The sequence below is a fragment of the Hoplias malabaricus genome, chromosome Y (genome assembly GCF_029633855.1).
Source record: "Hoplias malabaricus isolate fHopMal1 chromosome Y, fHopMal1.hap1, whole genome shotgun sequence".
Taxonomy (NCBI): Eukaryota; Metazoa; Chordata; class Actinopteri; order Characiformes; family Erythrinidae; genus Hoplias; species Hoplias malabaricus.
Genome location: NC_089820.1, coordinates 53332074 through 53347071, shown reverse-complemented (window position 1 = coordinate 53347071; position 14998 = coordinate 53332074). Strand labels below are relative to the sequence as shown.

The 14998-nt window shown below is 41.2% G+C and overlaps 1 protein-coding gene across 1 annotated transcript in view; it reads left to right on the top strand.

Moving 5' to 3' along the window:
• Positions 1-891: 891 nt before the first annotated feature.
• The window catches only part of LOC136678051 (protein MTSS 2-like), a 76087-nt gene continuing 61980 nt past the window's right edge, over positions 892-14998 (top strand). The window contains exon 1 of the mRNA XM_066655837.1: positions 892-1196. Coding sequence (XP_066511934.1) covers positions 1128-1196 — 69 coding nt within the window. The 5' untranslated portion in view covers positions 892-1127. The remainder of the gene's footprint in view (positions 1197-14998) is intronic.

The following is a 14998-nucleotide window of genomic DNA, read 5'->3' as shown; positions in this document are numbered from 1 at the left end:
GGGCTAAAACACGATATGAAAACTAAGCTTCGGTTATCTATTTACTTAAATCTTCATTACATTTTCTGTTAGTTTGTATGGTGATTAAAGTTCTGCGCCTAATAGTATAGTTAAATGCTAAAACAAATGAATTCAGAGTGCTTTAAATGAAATCCCAGTAAACAAGGAACGTCACTGGACGTTCAAAATAGGTCTAAAAGTAGTCTGTCCGTCAAGGACATATTTTAAACGTCGATGGACGTCCAAATTCCATCTTAATAAGTTAGTTAAATGGTGACCAATCGATAACGTCAGTGGACGTACAAAATGCGTTTTTTACAAGTAATTTATTTCGGGACCAATTAATAACGTCAAATGACGTCCAAAATACGTCTAATAGTCGTCTTTTCAATGTGTGTGTTTGGACGTCTTTTCAACTTTCATTTTCAACCTTAAGAGAACGTTGATTAGACGGCAGTCATTACGTCATTTCAACGTTGAATCAACGGCTAAATGTTTACTGGGATACATCAAAAATGTTGATAAATCGGTGGAATCTCCCTTCAACCAAAACTCTCAACACCAAAGCCAACAAAGGCATGATATCACCAGCCAATCACTGCGCAGGAGGGGCGGGGCTTCCCTGGAAACGAGTGGGAAAAGAAAAACCACGACGCCCTTAGTCCCGAGTCCGCACCGCAGCTGAGCTCGCTGCATCATCTCCTCACACTCCCACACCTTCCACACACACACACTCTCTCTCTCGCTCCTCCAGCTTTTCTCCTCCTTCCTCACCTCTCTCTCCGAAGATGACCGTCTCTGCTGGGGCGCCATATGTGAGCTTGACCTCCACCCGTGGGGAATAGACCCGGAGCAGGGAAGAGAGAGAGTGACACTCTCTCTCTCTCTCTCTCTCACACACACACACACACACTCTCTCTCTCTTTCCCCACGAACCACAGTTGCCCCAAATCGCCAGGCACTGGGGTGACTGCATCATCATATCGACTGTTGGAATTGCACACGCTCCGCTTTACCCTGACGTCGCTATCGTGGAAATCCTTCTAGAGGAGGCTGCTTTTCCTGGTTTTCCTCACATAGAAGCCATCGGGGCTCATCCACAATCCGCAAAGCTGGATCCTATAAACATGGAGACGGTGGAGAAGGAGTGCGGGGCGCTTGGTGGACTATTCCAGGCGATTGTGAATGACATGAAGGTAGGTGGTGGGGTTTGGAGGTGCCATTGCATCCCCCAGCATCTGTTTCCTCTACGCGGAAAATGCAGCTTGTCCTTTTCCTTCTCACTAAGCAAGCTGCATTGCAATGCACACACAGTTGAGTACTGGTATTTGTGTTTATATCATTCTTCAATATGCTTCATGTCTGTGGGTTCTAGCAACAAACCTGGCGACCCCATGCTCTAGCATTACTGTCGTTTTCCGTACCCAAACAAAGCCCCTGTTTGAGATGCTTGTTCTTTAGTTAATAAGCTGAATCATGTGAGACAGATAAGACAATAGCACAAAAATATGCCTAGTGCACAGCCACTAGGACTGGGTTCGGGAAGCCTTGACTTAGGTGCAGGAACCCCCTTTGATTTATGTTCAGATTTTCTGGGTAGAACCTGTGCAGTTTAAGATAAGACCTTAGACATAAGACATCACCTCACATTCAGTTCCATTCATTATGCATGGAACCAAGCTGCAATGCCTTTGAGAAACCATATTGAAGCATTTGATGGCATTTGGGGCACATTTCTTACCACTGTTTGCCAAACAGGCTCCATATTATACATATGACTCAATGCAGCGTTCCCTATACAACCTGCTCTGCACCAAGACAAGTCTCTGAAGAGGAAAGAGAACCTTTACGGACTCGGTGAGCCAGACGTGGACGGTCTGCTGCTGATTAAGCAGATGCAACCTCGCTATTCTGTGCTATTTACTGTTTCTATTTTTGGTGAACAACATAAATACAGAGATACACTTGCCTTCTCTGTAGTGTGTAAAGCAATCCATTGATTTTCTGCCATGAATCATTTTGATTAAAGGGCCCATACCCTACATTTATTGCATTTAATTTCCCCCTTCAGCTCTCCCTCTGGCATGCTTTTGGGTCGGTGCACAAAAAACTGTCATTTTTAATATGATTTTCCAAACTTTCTGCTTTTGTTGCTGTTCCTTTAAGTCTGAGGCATTTAAATGACCTTTGCTCTTATTGGTCGTCCTGTAACTTGTGCTTTTACTAATCTAAGTTGAAACACACCTTATAACATCAGCTTGAATGAGTGGAGATAAAATACAACAGGATTAAACAGTCTGTTGAATTCACTTATATATATATATATATATATATATATATATATTAAACACAGACAATTTTTTTATATATATGTCATTAATAATTTGTTTCTTCATGACATGGCTCTTTTACAAAGGCCAAATCATGATTTCCCAGTAAACAAGGAACGTCCCTGGACGTTCAAAATAGGTCTAAAAGTAGTCTGTCCGTCAAGGACATATTTTAAACGTCAATGGATGTCCAAAATCCATCTTAATAAGTTAGTTATCAAGTCATGACCAATCGATAACGTCAGTGGACGTCCAAAATGCGTTTTATACAAGTAATTTATTTCGGGACCAATTAATAACGTCAATGGACGTCCAAAATACGTCTAATATTCGTCTTTTCAATGTCTGTGTTTGGACGTCTTTTCAACTTTCATTTTCAACCTTAAGAGAACGTTGGTTAGACAGCAGTGATTACGTTATTTCAATGTTGAATCAACGGCTAAATGTTTACTGGGTTATTTATGGTCTGTTGGATGATCATTGGTGTTGTCCTGCTATGAACCATGCTAAATCTGACTGCGTGTCTGAGATAAAAGTTTTCCTTCACATTGTGGCTGATAAAAGACATTTGAAGGTGTTACTGTACATTACTAGCACTGGTGTGCTATTCTAATGTTTACAAAAGCTGTCAGACAGTCCTTGGTGTCTCGCTAAAAGCTAGCCTTAACCAAAATAACTAGTGTTCTGTTATTCTAACATCTGCCTGTACCATATACACCTTCCTCTGTTTCTCTCTCATTAGCAACTACTGGGCCTTTTTTTTACCTCACTTTCTTTTCATTTGTAGACAGCACAAGCCTCAAACCCGAATGAACAAGAAGCTAATCCTAGCCAAACCTTTAATATTTGCTCTGACATGGCTACTAAGGACACTGAAGAGTCACATGTCTAGCCTTTGCAGCATGCTCTGTTCTTATATGTAGCCTGCATTTGATGTTAATACTTCTCCTGTTTATTAATCTGTCAGAAATAATGACAAAAAAGACACAAATCCAAATGGAAAGCTACTCGTAAACCAAGTCGTTAGCAGTCATCAAGCTCTATGATGCAGTGCACAGAGCATTAGCTTATTGCTTCTGTGTTACAAGTTCATCAAAGAGCTCTCCTGCAGAACTCTCTACATCTCTTCCCTTTATACCTGCTCTCATATCATTCTCTTTCTGCTCTGTGCAGTTTATTTTTCTTGCTCTGCGCTATTTTGATGTGCACCCTTGCTGATCTCATTCATAATTTAGTCCCAGATTCTCCAGGTTGCATGCTGGTGCTGATCACAGTGTGCCTGGAGATTGCAGAATGTGGGTCAAAACATGACTCTCCACATTCAACTCTGACAAGAAGTCTAGGTCATATAATGGTGGTCATCTTTTGCTTTAAATAGAAGGCACCCGTGATGTTCAGCCCAACAGAGTCTGGTGTTCCACTTACCAGTGCTGCAGGGCATATTAGCAAGGCTCATGGATGAAATTGTCCAGTTAAATATGACAGAGACACCAACTTTGGTGTCAAGAGTGTGATGACATTAAAGGTTCTTATATTATTGTTTGTATAGTGTTTAATACATGAGCTCTAGGGAAAAGGATTATATTCATACAATATTTATTTAGCGTACATAATGGAAAATCACATTTTGTTACAAAAAACAGCACTTTGAATACGTTGTTGTGTATTCTTGATGTCACAAAACCAAAGCCTGTTTAATTCCAATGAAGACTCAAAAGAATTGTGAATGTTTTGGTTACTTAAATCTTTCTAAATGAATTCTAGTGGACAATGTAGGATGTAGATCTTCACCTGTCTCATTTACTAAAGTGTTCAGTTAAAAACCTGTACATCGAAAGTTTCAATAATGAATAGTGGTTCTTATATGGCATCTCTCCAAAGATAATTCGAAGCACTGTTAGGAGTGCTGTACAAGCACCAATTACTCGATATGGTTCAGATGAGCATAGCACAACATTATTTTTGAGAAACTGCCTCTTGATCTCCTAATCTGACATGCTCCATTCAGTTTCCCATTCTACAGGCTCTGAGAATCCCCAAATTTCATCAGTCATTAAAATGCCTTTAGTGGCTGAATTTGCACTGATGAGTGTAGTGACATTTCTGTGCTCTTTGAAGTTAAAGAGGGGGATTATTACGATCAGATCATAGCCGAGAATGTTGGTCATTTACTGTGGTTTTGCTCGTTTTTTTTTACGTCAGGACCGGGATTGCTTTACAATCTTGGGAGATTTTATTTAGCGTCGCACTGGATGCTACAGCTTCTTGGTGATTTCTCAGGAAATGGAATAATCAGCCATCTGGTTTCTCTGGATATGCAGACCTCAGCAGCAGTATTTCAGGTTTGTTGAATAAATAAATGGCGACTCTGTGTGTGACTGATTTACCGAGGTCTGATTTGTCTCCTTTACCCTCTCGTGTCTCTGTCTTCGTGCCTGTATTCCTTTGTTGCTGAGGGTTGGCACCCTGAGGGCATTCCTGCTCAGTTCTCATATGTATCTGACAAGCAGCATGCTGGCTGGGCTGTCTTTGTTCTGGTGCAGGGATACAGTAGGAACTCCTTCAAATCAATGAGGCATGGACTCTCTGTGTTTCTGGATTCAGTGTGTTAGGCTGACAGTAATGTATTAATGTTGGTTTTCTGGTTCTAGTTAGACTAGTAAGCATATTGTAAGATTATATCTGTACTAACAGATTGGTATGTTGCTATTTACATACATAAATGCCATTAGACTGGATGACCATGTGTCTGGTGTTATTTTAATCATGATCCAAATTTAATTATGGGATACTATGTCAGTGTCTTAAAGCTTATGTTTTCCTCTGAATTCTTTATACCATTGTTTTTGAATGTGTGTCTGATTTGAGACTTTTTTGTTGGAAGTGCTACGATAATAGCACTGCCTGAGATTATAGGGAGAAATAATAGATTTGATTGAAGGGGGAAGGGTCACCCGTTTGGTCAGTCATCACCTTGCTCTGTATATTTAATTCCACAGGGAGTGAACACTCCTGGGATACCTGGGATAAAGGGCCACGGTGCAAGCCCATGTGGTCATGTGTTTGCCAGCTGGACTTGCCATATATCACCGCTGTTTACATTTACAAGCCTCCTTCTGAGATGTGCATACCAGTGCATATAGGATAGGCATTTTGCACACAGGCATAGACAAAAGAAGCTTAGCTTTATGTGTGCTGACCCTCCGTCTGTCCAGGGCTATTCTGAGCTGTACCTAAAAGGGAGCGATGTCTGATGTGGCAAAAAAAATATATAACATCAGAAACTTTGAAGACACTGTCATCATGATAATTCGTTTTTCTGAGGTTTGTGGGAACGCTGAAGTGAACACAGTATCAACAACACAGCAGTGCCACGTTTAAAGGGGATTTTTTTTAAATCTCAACATGATTTAATTATTGAGATGTAAATACAGTCATACAGAGTGATTTGATGTGAAATAGTTAGTAGAAGAGAAGCTTACAGACTGAGATGTATTTACAGTGTTGGTGATAGCAACCAGGAATAAAAGTGTCAGTGTCTCTGGTAATTTAATGAGAGTCCAAATAATGGGGAAAAAAATCACTTTTTTGAGTGCGTTTGGGAACCTGGACCCTACCAACTCACAAACTGGACTAAAACTACTCAGTCCGTGGTTTTGTGATGTGCCTAAGTTTGAAAACAAGCTGTTCTGATTTTGTTTTGTGTCTAACATGGATAGAGTTATTCCGCCTCCTTGTCCAAGTCTCTAACCACAGGGCTGGACCCTTCTGAACATCTTCAATCACAGTGCTGGACCCACGTATATGTGTGAGTGCAAAGATGAGGTTAAATGTAGCAAAAGAAAAAATCCAGTGTTTCTGCTCCTTGTGCCTCATTGCTGGGTGCTCTGCATTTGTTTTACAGAGGGTCTTATTCTCGACAGGTGTTTTCCAAACAGGGCTGTTTAAACAGGCTAAGAAAAGTGCTGTGTTGTTTGATCCATGTGGCATTTTGACCAAATTTTTTTGCAGATATTTTGTTAAGGATCCAGGGAGCTATATTTGTGTTAACTTGGGGAAAAATAAAATGGTTATAATATTCATTCATTCATTCATTCATTCATTCATCCATTCTTTCATTCATTATCTGTAACCGTTCATCCAGTTCAGGGTCGCGGTGAGTCCAGAGCCTACCTGGAATCATTGGGCGCAAGGCAGGAATACACCCTGGAGGGGGCGCCAGTCCTTCACAGGGCAACACACACACACACACACTCACACATTCACTCACACCTACGGACACTTTTGAGTGACCAATCCACCTACCAACGTGTGTTTTTCTACTGTGGGAGGAAACCGGAGCGCCACCGTGGGGGCAGCACGTGGAGCTGCAGGTAGTGTCGCAGTCACACAGCCCCAGGAACCTGAAGGTTGTGGGTTCAAGCCTCACTCCGGGTGACTGTCTGTGAGGAGTTTGGTGTGTTCTCCCTGTGTCCACGTGGGTTTTCTACGGGTGCTCCAGTTTCCTCCCACGTCCAAAAACACATGTTGGTAGGTGGATTGGCGACTCAAAAAAAGTGTCCGTAGGTGTAAGTGTATGAGTGAATGTGTGTGTGTGTGTGTGTGTTGCCCAATGAAGGACTGGTGCCCCCTCCAGGGTGTGTTCCTGCCTTGCGCCCAATGATTCTCTGTAGTCTCCTAACCCACCACGACCCTGAACTGGATAAATGGTAACAGACAGTGAATGAGTGAATAAACAGATCTTTCCACATCAAACATCTCTGACTGACACTGTGTACGTATTAATAACTTAATTATACAGACATTTCAGCAAATCTGTCATAATCTTCTAATAAAGATGATTAGATATACTAATTCTTTTTTAATTTAATGTGTTAACAAAAAACCAAGTAATATAACAAAATGCTGAAGTCATTCCAGTAGTTTTTGTTACAGATTCTGGATAGTTGTTTATGAAACATGTTGCTCAGTGTTGTTCTAGAGAAACTAACAGTATAGGATTGTCTTCATAATGAACATGATGAAGTTTCATAATCTAGCCCACATTTAGTCTGATCTAAGCCTTAGCTTAACCTTCGTCTACCCTGCTGCAATCTGAGCCATATCTTAACTTTACCATCATTTAACACAGACACTTATCTATGGCATTACATTTGGCTCTAATGTAACCTGAGGTGTTCAGAGGGCTTACTGAACGGTCAGCAACCAGCAGTGTTATTCTCAGGCTGGAGAGAGCGTGTGAACGAGAGCACGTGTTCCACTCCTCTTTGCCTGTTTAGGCAAAGTCTGAGAATCCTCGTGAGGCCACTCTTCGTGTTCTCTCACTTATTTTTCTATTTTGTTTTGTGGGGGGCTTCTGTAGCATTGGTGGAAAGTAGTAGCTAAATGAAGGTGTGTTTCCCGCACCCTTCGTTAGGCTGGTTAAAGATGAATCGGTCCATTTTAGACACAGAAGCCCTTTTTGAATGGGTTCCAGCTTGACTGAGGCTTTGTTGGACCTGTCAAACCCATCTCGTCTCTTACGTCTGCTGACTTGAGGAAAATCTCCCGGAGAGATGGTTCTCCGGTCGAGGGGTGAAATATGTCGGGTTGATGCATGTGTTTTCCACGTCCTGTACAGTTTGCCAAGGATATTTCATCATAATAAGTGGCTTTAACAGATTAGTTAACTGATTAGATATTCAATTAATCTGACAATTTCCATAAAACATGTCAAATATTCAGTCAAATAACTGAATAATAACAAACCTCTTAATTAAGATTAGGTTAAAGTGTAGTTGTTATTTAATTGACTAACCATTAGAAGCATTTCCTCTCAACTTTCCTCTATCATACTGCTGCTTTCATTCACATTCCTGTTACTTTTTCTTAGTAAACTAATGCACAGTTGACTCCTGGTGATTGCGCAGACTTTGGAGCACCGAGGATATTTGGAGAGAAAATATTTTTGAGAATTAAAAGATATGCAGAATCGGTCCATGTGCCTTTCCTCAGTTTTGGTGACCCTTTCAGTGAATCGTGAGTAAGATATACAGCATTCGTATTTAAGAAACTTCAGCATAGCCTAGCAAACAATGACTTAGCCAATCAGATTTGCCTAGAAACATAACTTTGTCCATTTGTCCATTTATGCACCTAAAATGCAATGTTACCTTGCTCAATATTTTGTGTGTTGTGTAACGTTTGAATGCTGCGATGTCAAGTTCAGGAGATGTCCTTATCAAGACAGATGGAGGTCCCCCGAGACAGAGGCCAAAATCATTCATTATTCAAAGATAAGGCACAAGAAAATAAAGAGAAGAACAAAATATGAATAAAGGAATGTGTAAATGTAAGACTGAGCAACTTGTGGAAAATATAGGGAACCTTTTTGACAATTATCAATTCATTTTTAGCATTTTATTTTTCCATGAAGAACAAAATATTCATTCATTCATTATCTGTAAACTCTTATCCAGTTCAGGGTCGCGGTGAGTCCAGAGCCTACCTGGAATCATTGGGCGCAAGGCGGGAATACACCCTGGAGGGGGTGCCAGTCCTTCACAGGGCAGCATAGACACACACACACATTCACTCACTCACACCTACAGACACTTTTGAATCGTCAATCCACCTACCAACATGTGTTTTTGGACTGTGGGAGGAAACCGGAGCACCCGGAGGAAACCCATGCAGACACAGGGAGAATACACCAACTCCTCACAGACAGTCACCCAGAGCGAGAATGGAACCCACAACCTTAAGGCCCCTGGAGATGTGTGACTGCGACACTACCTGCTGCACCACCGTGCCGCCCAGAACAAAATATAAATAACATAAATTATAGTGTGCCAGACTGTTAGTTAGGGAGCTGAGTGATATCTGAATGTTAAAATGTTTAAAATGTGGTAAAATGTTTTTAAGCATTTTCATAGTGTATCGTGATATTTTGGCACTCTATTAGCGCAACATTAAAAACCCAGGGTGCTACTACTAGTTTAGGAGCTCTGCATTATTAGATGTAAATTTTCCACTTAAAAGTACTTAAAAGAACTGTACATAATGTAGAATTTAATAAAAATGGCAGACTTTTGATTTGAAAAGTTAACTTCTTCAGTTTGCAATTTATAGCTATAAAAACAACTACTAGTTAAGCCCTATATTCATGTCATGTTTTAAACAGGGGCTACTAGCGTTTTATCTGGGCCCCCTTGGCCAGAAGGCAGTGCTGTTATCATTGGTTTTCATTAGTGCAGTGAGATTGTGCTCTGCTTCTCATAAATTATGCAGCAAACAATCTCTCCATTTCATCTGACAACAACTTACTAGCCTTCTGCTAATGTAATTTGATTGTGGTGATTTGCCAAGTGCAGTGTTTAAGAAACCTAATGCACAGTGGATGCACTGATAGCAACACCAGTAGTGCACTGTTTCACTTCACAAGAATGTCTGTGAGCAAAGACCTTCCCAAAAGACTTGCTGTTTGTGCAATCACAAAAAAAGCTATGTCATTTTAGCATGCTGCTTCTTTTGGCTTAAGCGCTGGTGGCGGCGCAAATCTGCAATGTTGCGTCTGTATGTTTCACCACCACCAGCACCTGGAAGCCTTCGTGGCAAAATAATGTTCTAGCTTTAAATTGTCTTAAAAGCATTATGTAACAAGACACACAGGGAATGCGCATACATAATACTGAGTGTAGTAATTCACAGAGAACCTTATGGAAGATGTGATCCACCCACATTGAAGCCTTGTAGCCTCAAGCTACACTTCTTCTGTTTACAATAATTTATTGGCCAGTGTCTGAGCTTCATGGAGATAATGATTTTGCAGTATTGGCAGATTAGCATTATGCCCATGATAATATTCTACATATATAAAATAGTGGCATCGAACAGTATCAGCTTTTGCTTTTGTGAGTTTGGTTTATCCATAGGACTTCTGCATGCACTGTCCGGCATGGTCTGCCAAACGTACGTAAAAACTATTTTTTTTTTGAAGGAGAAGTTTGCAGCTGCACATTCTATCATGGCAAAAACATGAGCTAGGCTTCAGTTTGGACCCAATACAGATGGACTAAGAAGCCAGACTAGGAACATCCATTAATGATGTTACTATATGTCTGTATGTTTATTCATGTTTTTTTTTAATGTATTAGATTTGGCAGCCCTATTTTTTGTGAGCTTCTGTTTTTGTGCTCTTAGTTTACTCATGGTACCTAGAACTGGACAGTGTATGATATTTACTACATTGTTTTTAAAGAAAATAATATATAAATCTAGGGCGGCTCGGTGGTGCAGAAGGTAGTGTTGCAGTCACACAGCTCCAGGGACCTGGAGGTTGTGGGTTCAATTCCCGCTCCGGGTGACTGTCTGTGTGTGAGGAGTTGGTGTGTTCTTCCAGTGTCCGCGTGGGTTTCCTCCGGATGCTCTGGTTTCCTCCCAAGGTCCAAAAACACACGTTGGTAGTTTGATTGGCGACTCAAAGTGACCGTAGGTAGGTGTATGTGAGTGAATGTGTGAGTGTGTGTTGCCCTGTGAAGGACTGGCGCCCCCTTCAGGGTGTGTTCACGTCTTGCGCCCAGTGATTCCAGGTAGGCTCCGGACCCACTGTGACCCTGAATTGGATAAGCGCTTACAGATAATGGATGGATGGATATAAATCTAGTTTCTGTGGAGACTTTGTGTGGGTCACCTCTCAGTGTGGTTTAAAACATTATTTGGTGTAATATTAAAAGAAGAAACAGAATGTGACAAACCACCCACAAACAAGCAATCCCAGATTCCTGTACTGTAAATGTGGGCTACTTACCTTTTTCATTATTGCAGATATATAAATCCATAATAATTTTATTAATTAATTCATTCATTCATTGTCTGTAACTGCTTGTCCAATCCAAGGTCTCATACCTGGAATTAATAATTCAATTTAGCTGAAAAATATTATGATATCAGTACTGCCCAGAACCAGTTCACAGTGGCCTCCTCATCTCTAAACATCTTAACAATTCCAACAGGCTTATCATCAATCTTGGGTCTTGATGGATTATTTAGGGGGGTGCATATTCATGATTGTTTATTGTACATATTGAATGTGTAAATTATGGTGCCAAAACCCCTCCCTTTTTTCCTCACTGGTGCCTTTGTTGCAGTGGCTGAATTGGTTCAGTTGTAGAGATGGAATTAAGCTACTGCGCTTCCACTTTTGTCTCTTCGGATCCCCACTGAAATCAATAGGGCAGAAAGGAGAAATTAAGCTGTATAGTGAGCTATTCCTTTTAGTAACAGAAATGAAAATGACTCATTTGAACACTGACAGAATTTGTCTTTTAAGCTCTATGGCAATGGCTGCTCAATAGCTTTTCATTAGTGGAGAAGTTAGCAAAGAAAACCTCTTTGTTTGGGAAGATTGGCGAAGATCAGTCTTTTCTGATGCTACAGACAGTTATGGGCAATTGGAGTCAGAGACGGATGGCAAGCAATAACGCTGATAGTGGCATGCCCCTGAAAGAAGAACTATTCATAGTCAAATATAAAAGCGAGTTTGACAAGGAAGACAAGGTCTAGATCTGCTCACAGTTGTCCTTCAGGATCAAGGTGTAATACCGTAAATCAATGACATTAAAGGGCTCATACCACTGAAATATTTTTTTAAGTTAAAGTGTTTCTAGTAGACGAGTGCGTGAGTGTGGGATGCCCTGCGATGGACTGGCGCTATGCCCAGGTTGTGTGCATACTGATTCCCTACAGTCTCTGGGCACACCGTGTCCCTGAACATGATTGAATGGGTTTGTAGTATTTAAATATGGCTGAAGTTTCTATTCCTGTCAGTGTTACATTCGTATACTGAAAACCAACTTAAAAAACAAATACAATTTGTACATATAGGCGCTTTAATAGCTTTTAAAAGTCCTAAGAGCCTATAATTTTAAGGTTATGCACTTTGAGATATTACAATATTTACAGTGTTTGTTCAGTCAGGAAAAGCTTTGGAGGACACCACATAGAATTACAATGTGATCATTTATTCCATCTGCACTGTAGACTCTACCGTCCTATAGTCGATCAATAAACCTATTGAATAAGTATCAAACTGACCGAATGGGTGCTTCTTAATATGGATCCTTATGGTCTACTCTACAGCACTGTGTAATTTAGTTTAATTATAATCCTTCTCAGGATCACTACTGTGTTCCAAGTCTCAGGCTTATCCTGATGCTGGCATACTCCTCACTGTCTGTGTTTTGTTCTCGTGATGGGACGGATGCCTTTTGTCCTTTTATCATCTGCCAGCCTTCTGGTTGTTTTACTGCTCTGATTAAAATGCACCTTTTGATTCCTTTCTTCCGCTTGGTTAGGCTAAACAAAAAATAGCCTGCTTCCTTACCCTGCATCTGAGCATCTCTCGGTGCGGAGAGCACAAGGTGGAGGCAGGTACTTATCCAATTCTTTGTGGATCATTTAGTGAGTCAAGAAAGAAAGAGAAAGGAAGGAACGACTGGGAGAATGCAGGAAATACAAACAGTGGATCCGAGCCGATGCTCTTTGCGCAATTGGGTTTGACCGGCTTTCCTATTGGCTTAGCTGAGCGAATATGCTAATGAGGTATAGGAGAGTGTCCTGGGATAGAGGAGGGGGTTTGTCCCCATCTCTCTTTCTTTCGCTCCTTATCTCTCTCCTACAAGCCCCCCTCAGTGTGATGGACCTCAGGCCTGTACCCCAGATTAGAGCACTTCAAACAGAGCGAGGGGGGGGGGGGTTCCGCTGGGAATATCAGGCTCCGGTTTCATCAAACGGTCGAATGAGACGCCGGATCAAACAGGAGATGCCCACAGCCTCTCTGCCCAACCATCCACCTTATTCCTGCTGTCATCAGTGACTCTCCATTGTGCCCTGTCTGTCCTGTGCAGGTTTACTTTGTTATTGTCCTTTATCTTCCCATTCTCGGTTCTCCCATTCCCATCCAGACACGCCTATGTGATGTTTGCTTTCCGGTCTTCGGTGTCTTAGAAATAAACTTAGCTTTTACATTAAAGACACGTAGGATTCTTCCAGTTTGAACTCCAATAAAGGGGGACTTTAAAGAAGCACTAGGTAGAATTTGTACCTTATATTTACAGCTTTAATATCATTGTGGTGTTTATCTGAGCTGTAATAGAGAGAACAGAGCCTCTGTCGTTGTTATACAGGGCTCAGCTCAATAGAAACTTAGCTATGTAAACCACCAGTATCCAATGACATACTGTGGTTCATCTGTCGAAACTACATTCTCTTTGTTTATCAGCCGCTGTAACTGAAAAGGACCCTCACAGACCCATCTCTGATGAACAGTCTAACCTTGTACAAGTGTATCAGGCACTGCAGCATGACTGGAGTTTTAATACTGAGTGTCATTCCTTGTGATCTCATACTTGTTTTTCAGGAATATGGAGGTGGAAATAGCAAAATTAATAAGGGTATTTTTCACAGTACACACTGCTGCCACCAGTTCCTCTCTGTGCTCACTTCAGCCTGCGTCAGCTTGCTCTTTTGTCTCCTATCCTTCCCGAGTCAGACTTGAGATCCTTCCTTATAGGTGCCCTCTTTGTATTTGTCTTTCTTACCACTTTTTTCCATTACACTTTTGGATTCCCCTCCCTCACACACACACACACACACACCAAACCCCATGAAGTGCTAAAGATAGAGGAGACTGCAGCACTAGGGTTTTGTGGGGTGAAGTATAGTGGGGTTATGGCGGTGAGGCCAGGCAGTTGGGGGTTGGAGGGGGGGTGTGTATTGTGGCATTAGAGTGAGGAGTGCTGAGCTGAATACTGACCTCCAGCTGTGCTCTCAAGTGAGGCTAATTTCACCCCTCGCTACACAGCCGTCTGATCTACTGCACTCAAAGCCTGCCCAAGCCTGCACGCTAGCAGGTCTAACAAAGGGAAGCATGACCAAGCACACCTCCACTGTCCCTGCCTTACAGGTACACACAGTAGCCAAGACTGGGAGTTTATTTGTACAGTTATAGGCCAAATTCAGGTTTGGAGAGCGATACTGTTTATCCAGGGATTTCAGGGTTAATACTAGGGTTGGGCTTTGTTAGCTAGGTCACAATACAATGCTTTTCATGGGACACTGGTCAAATTTAGTTTGTAGATCACTGCTGGAGTGCGATGGTTACACTCAAAAACAAACCAAATATGGCTACTGTTAACTGTTAATACACCAAGTATTAGTTGCTAATGATTCAGTTTCGACGTCTAACCTGACCTTAAGGCTGTGAGTAGCAAAGCAAGAAAAATATGTAAAAAAATATGGATGTACATAATTTTATAAGATGCATTTGATACATTTGCCTTTAGTACACTACACTGTACTTTGAAAGGTTTTTTACAAACTCCTGCATATGAGTGAATTAATCTACTTTAAGCTACTTGGACACGGACACAATGCTTGAATCTTTTCCCTAGAAAAGCAAGGAATAGAATGGGATGCTCTGGAGCAGCTGCACATGAGCCTAAGTTCTCTATGCCCATTGCCAATTGTGGACTAGATTGATATAAAGCCCCTCCAAAATTCTCATATGTATGTTAACATGCAAAATACTGAAAACGATATTGAATCTTGACATTATTTGTATCATTTTAGATTGAAATGACGCAAAGTACTGACCAAGAAGTGAAAATTACAATTGGGATTTATCAGTG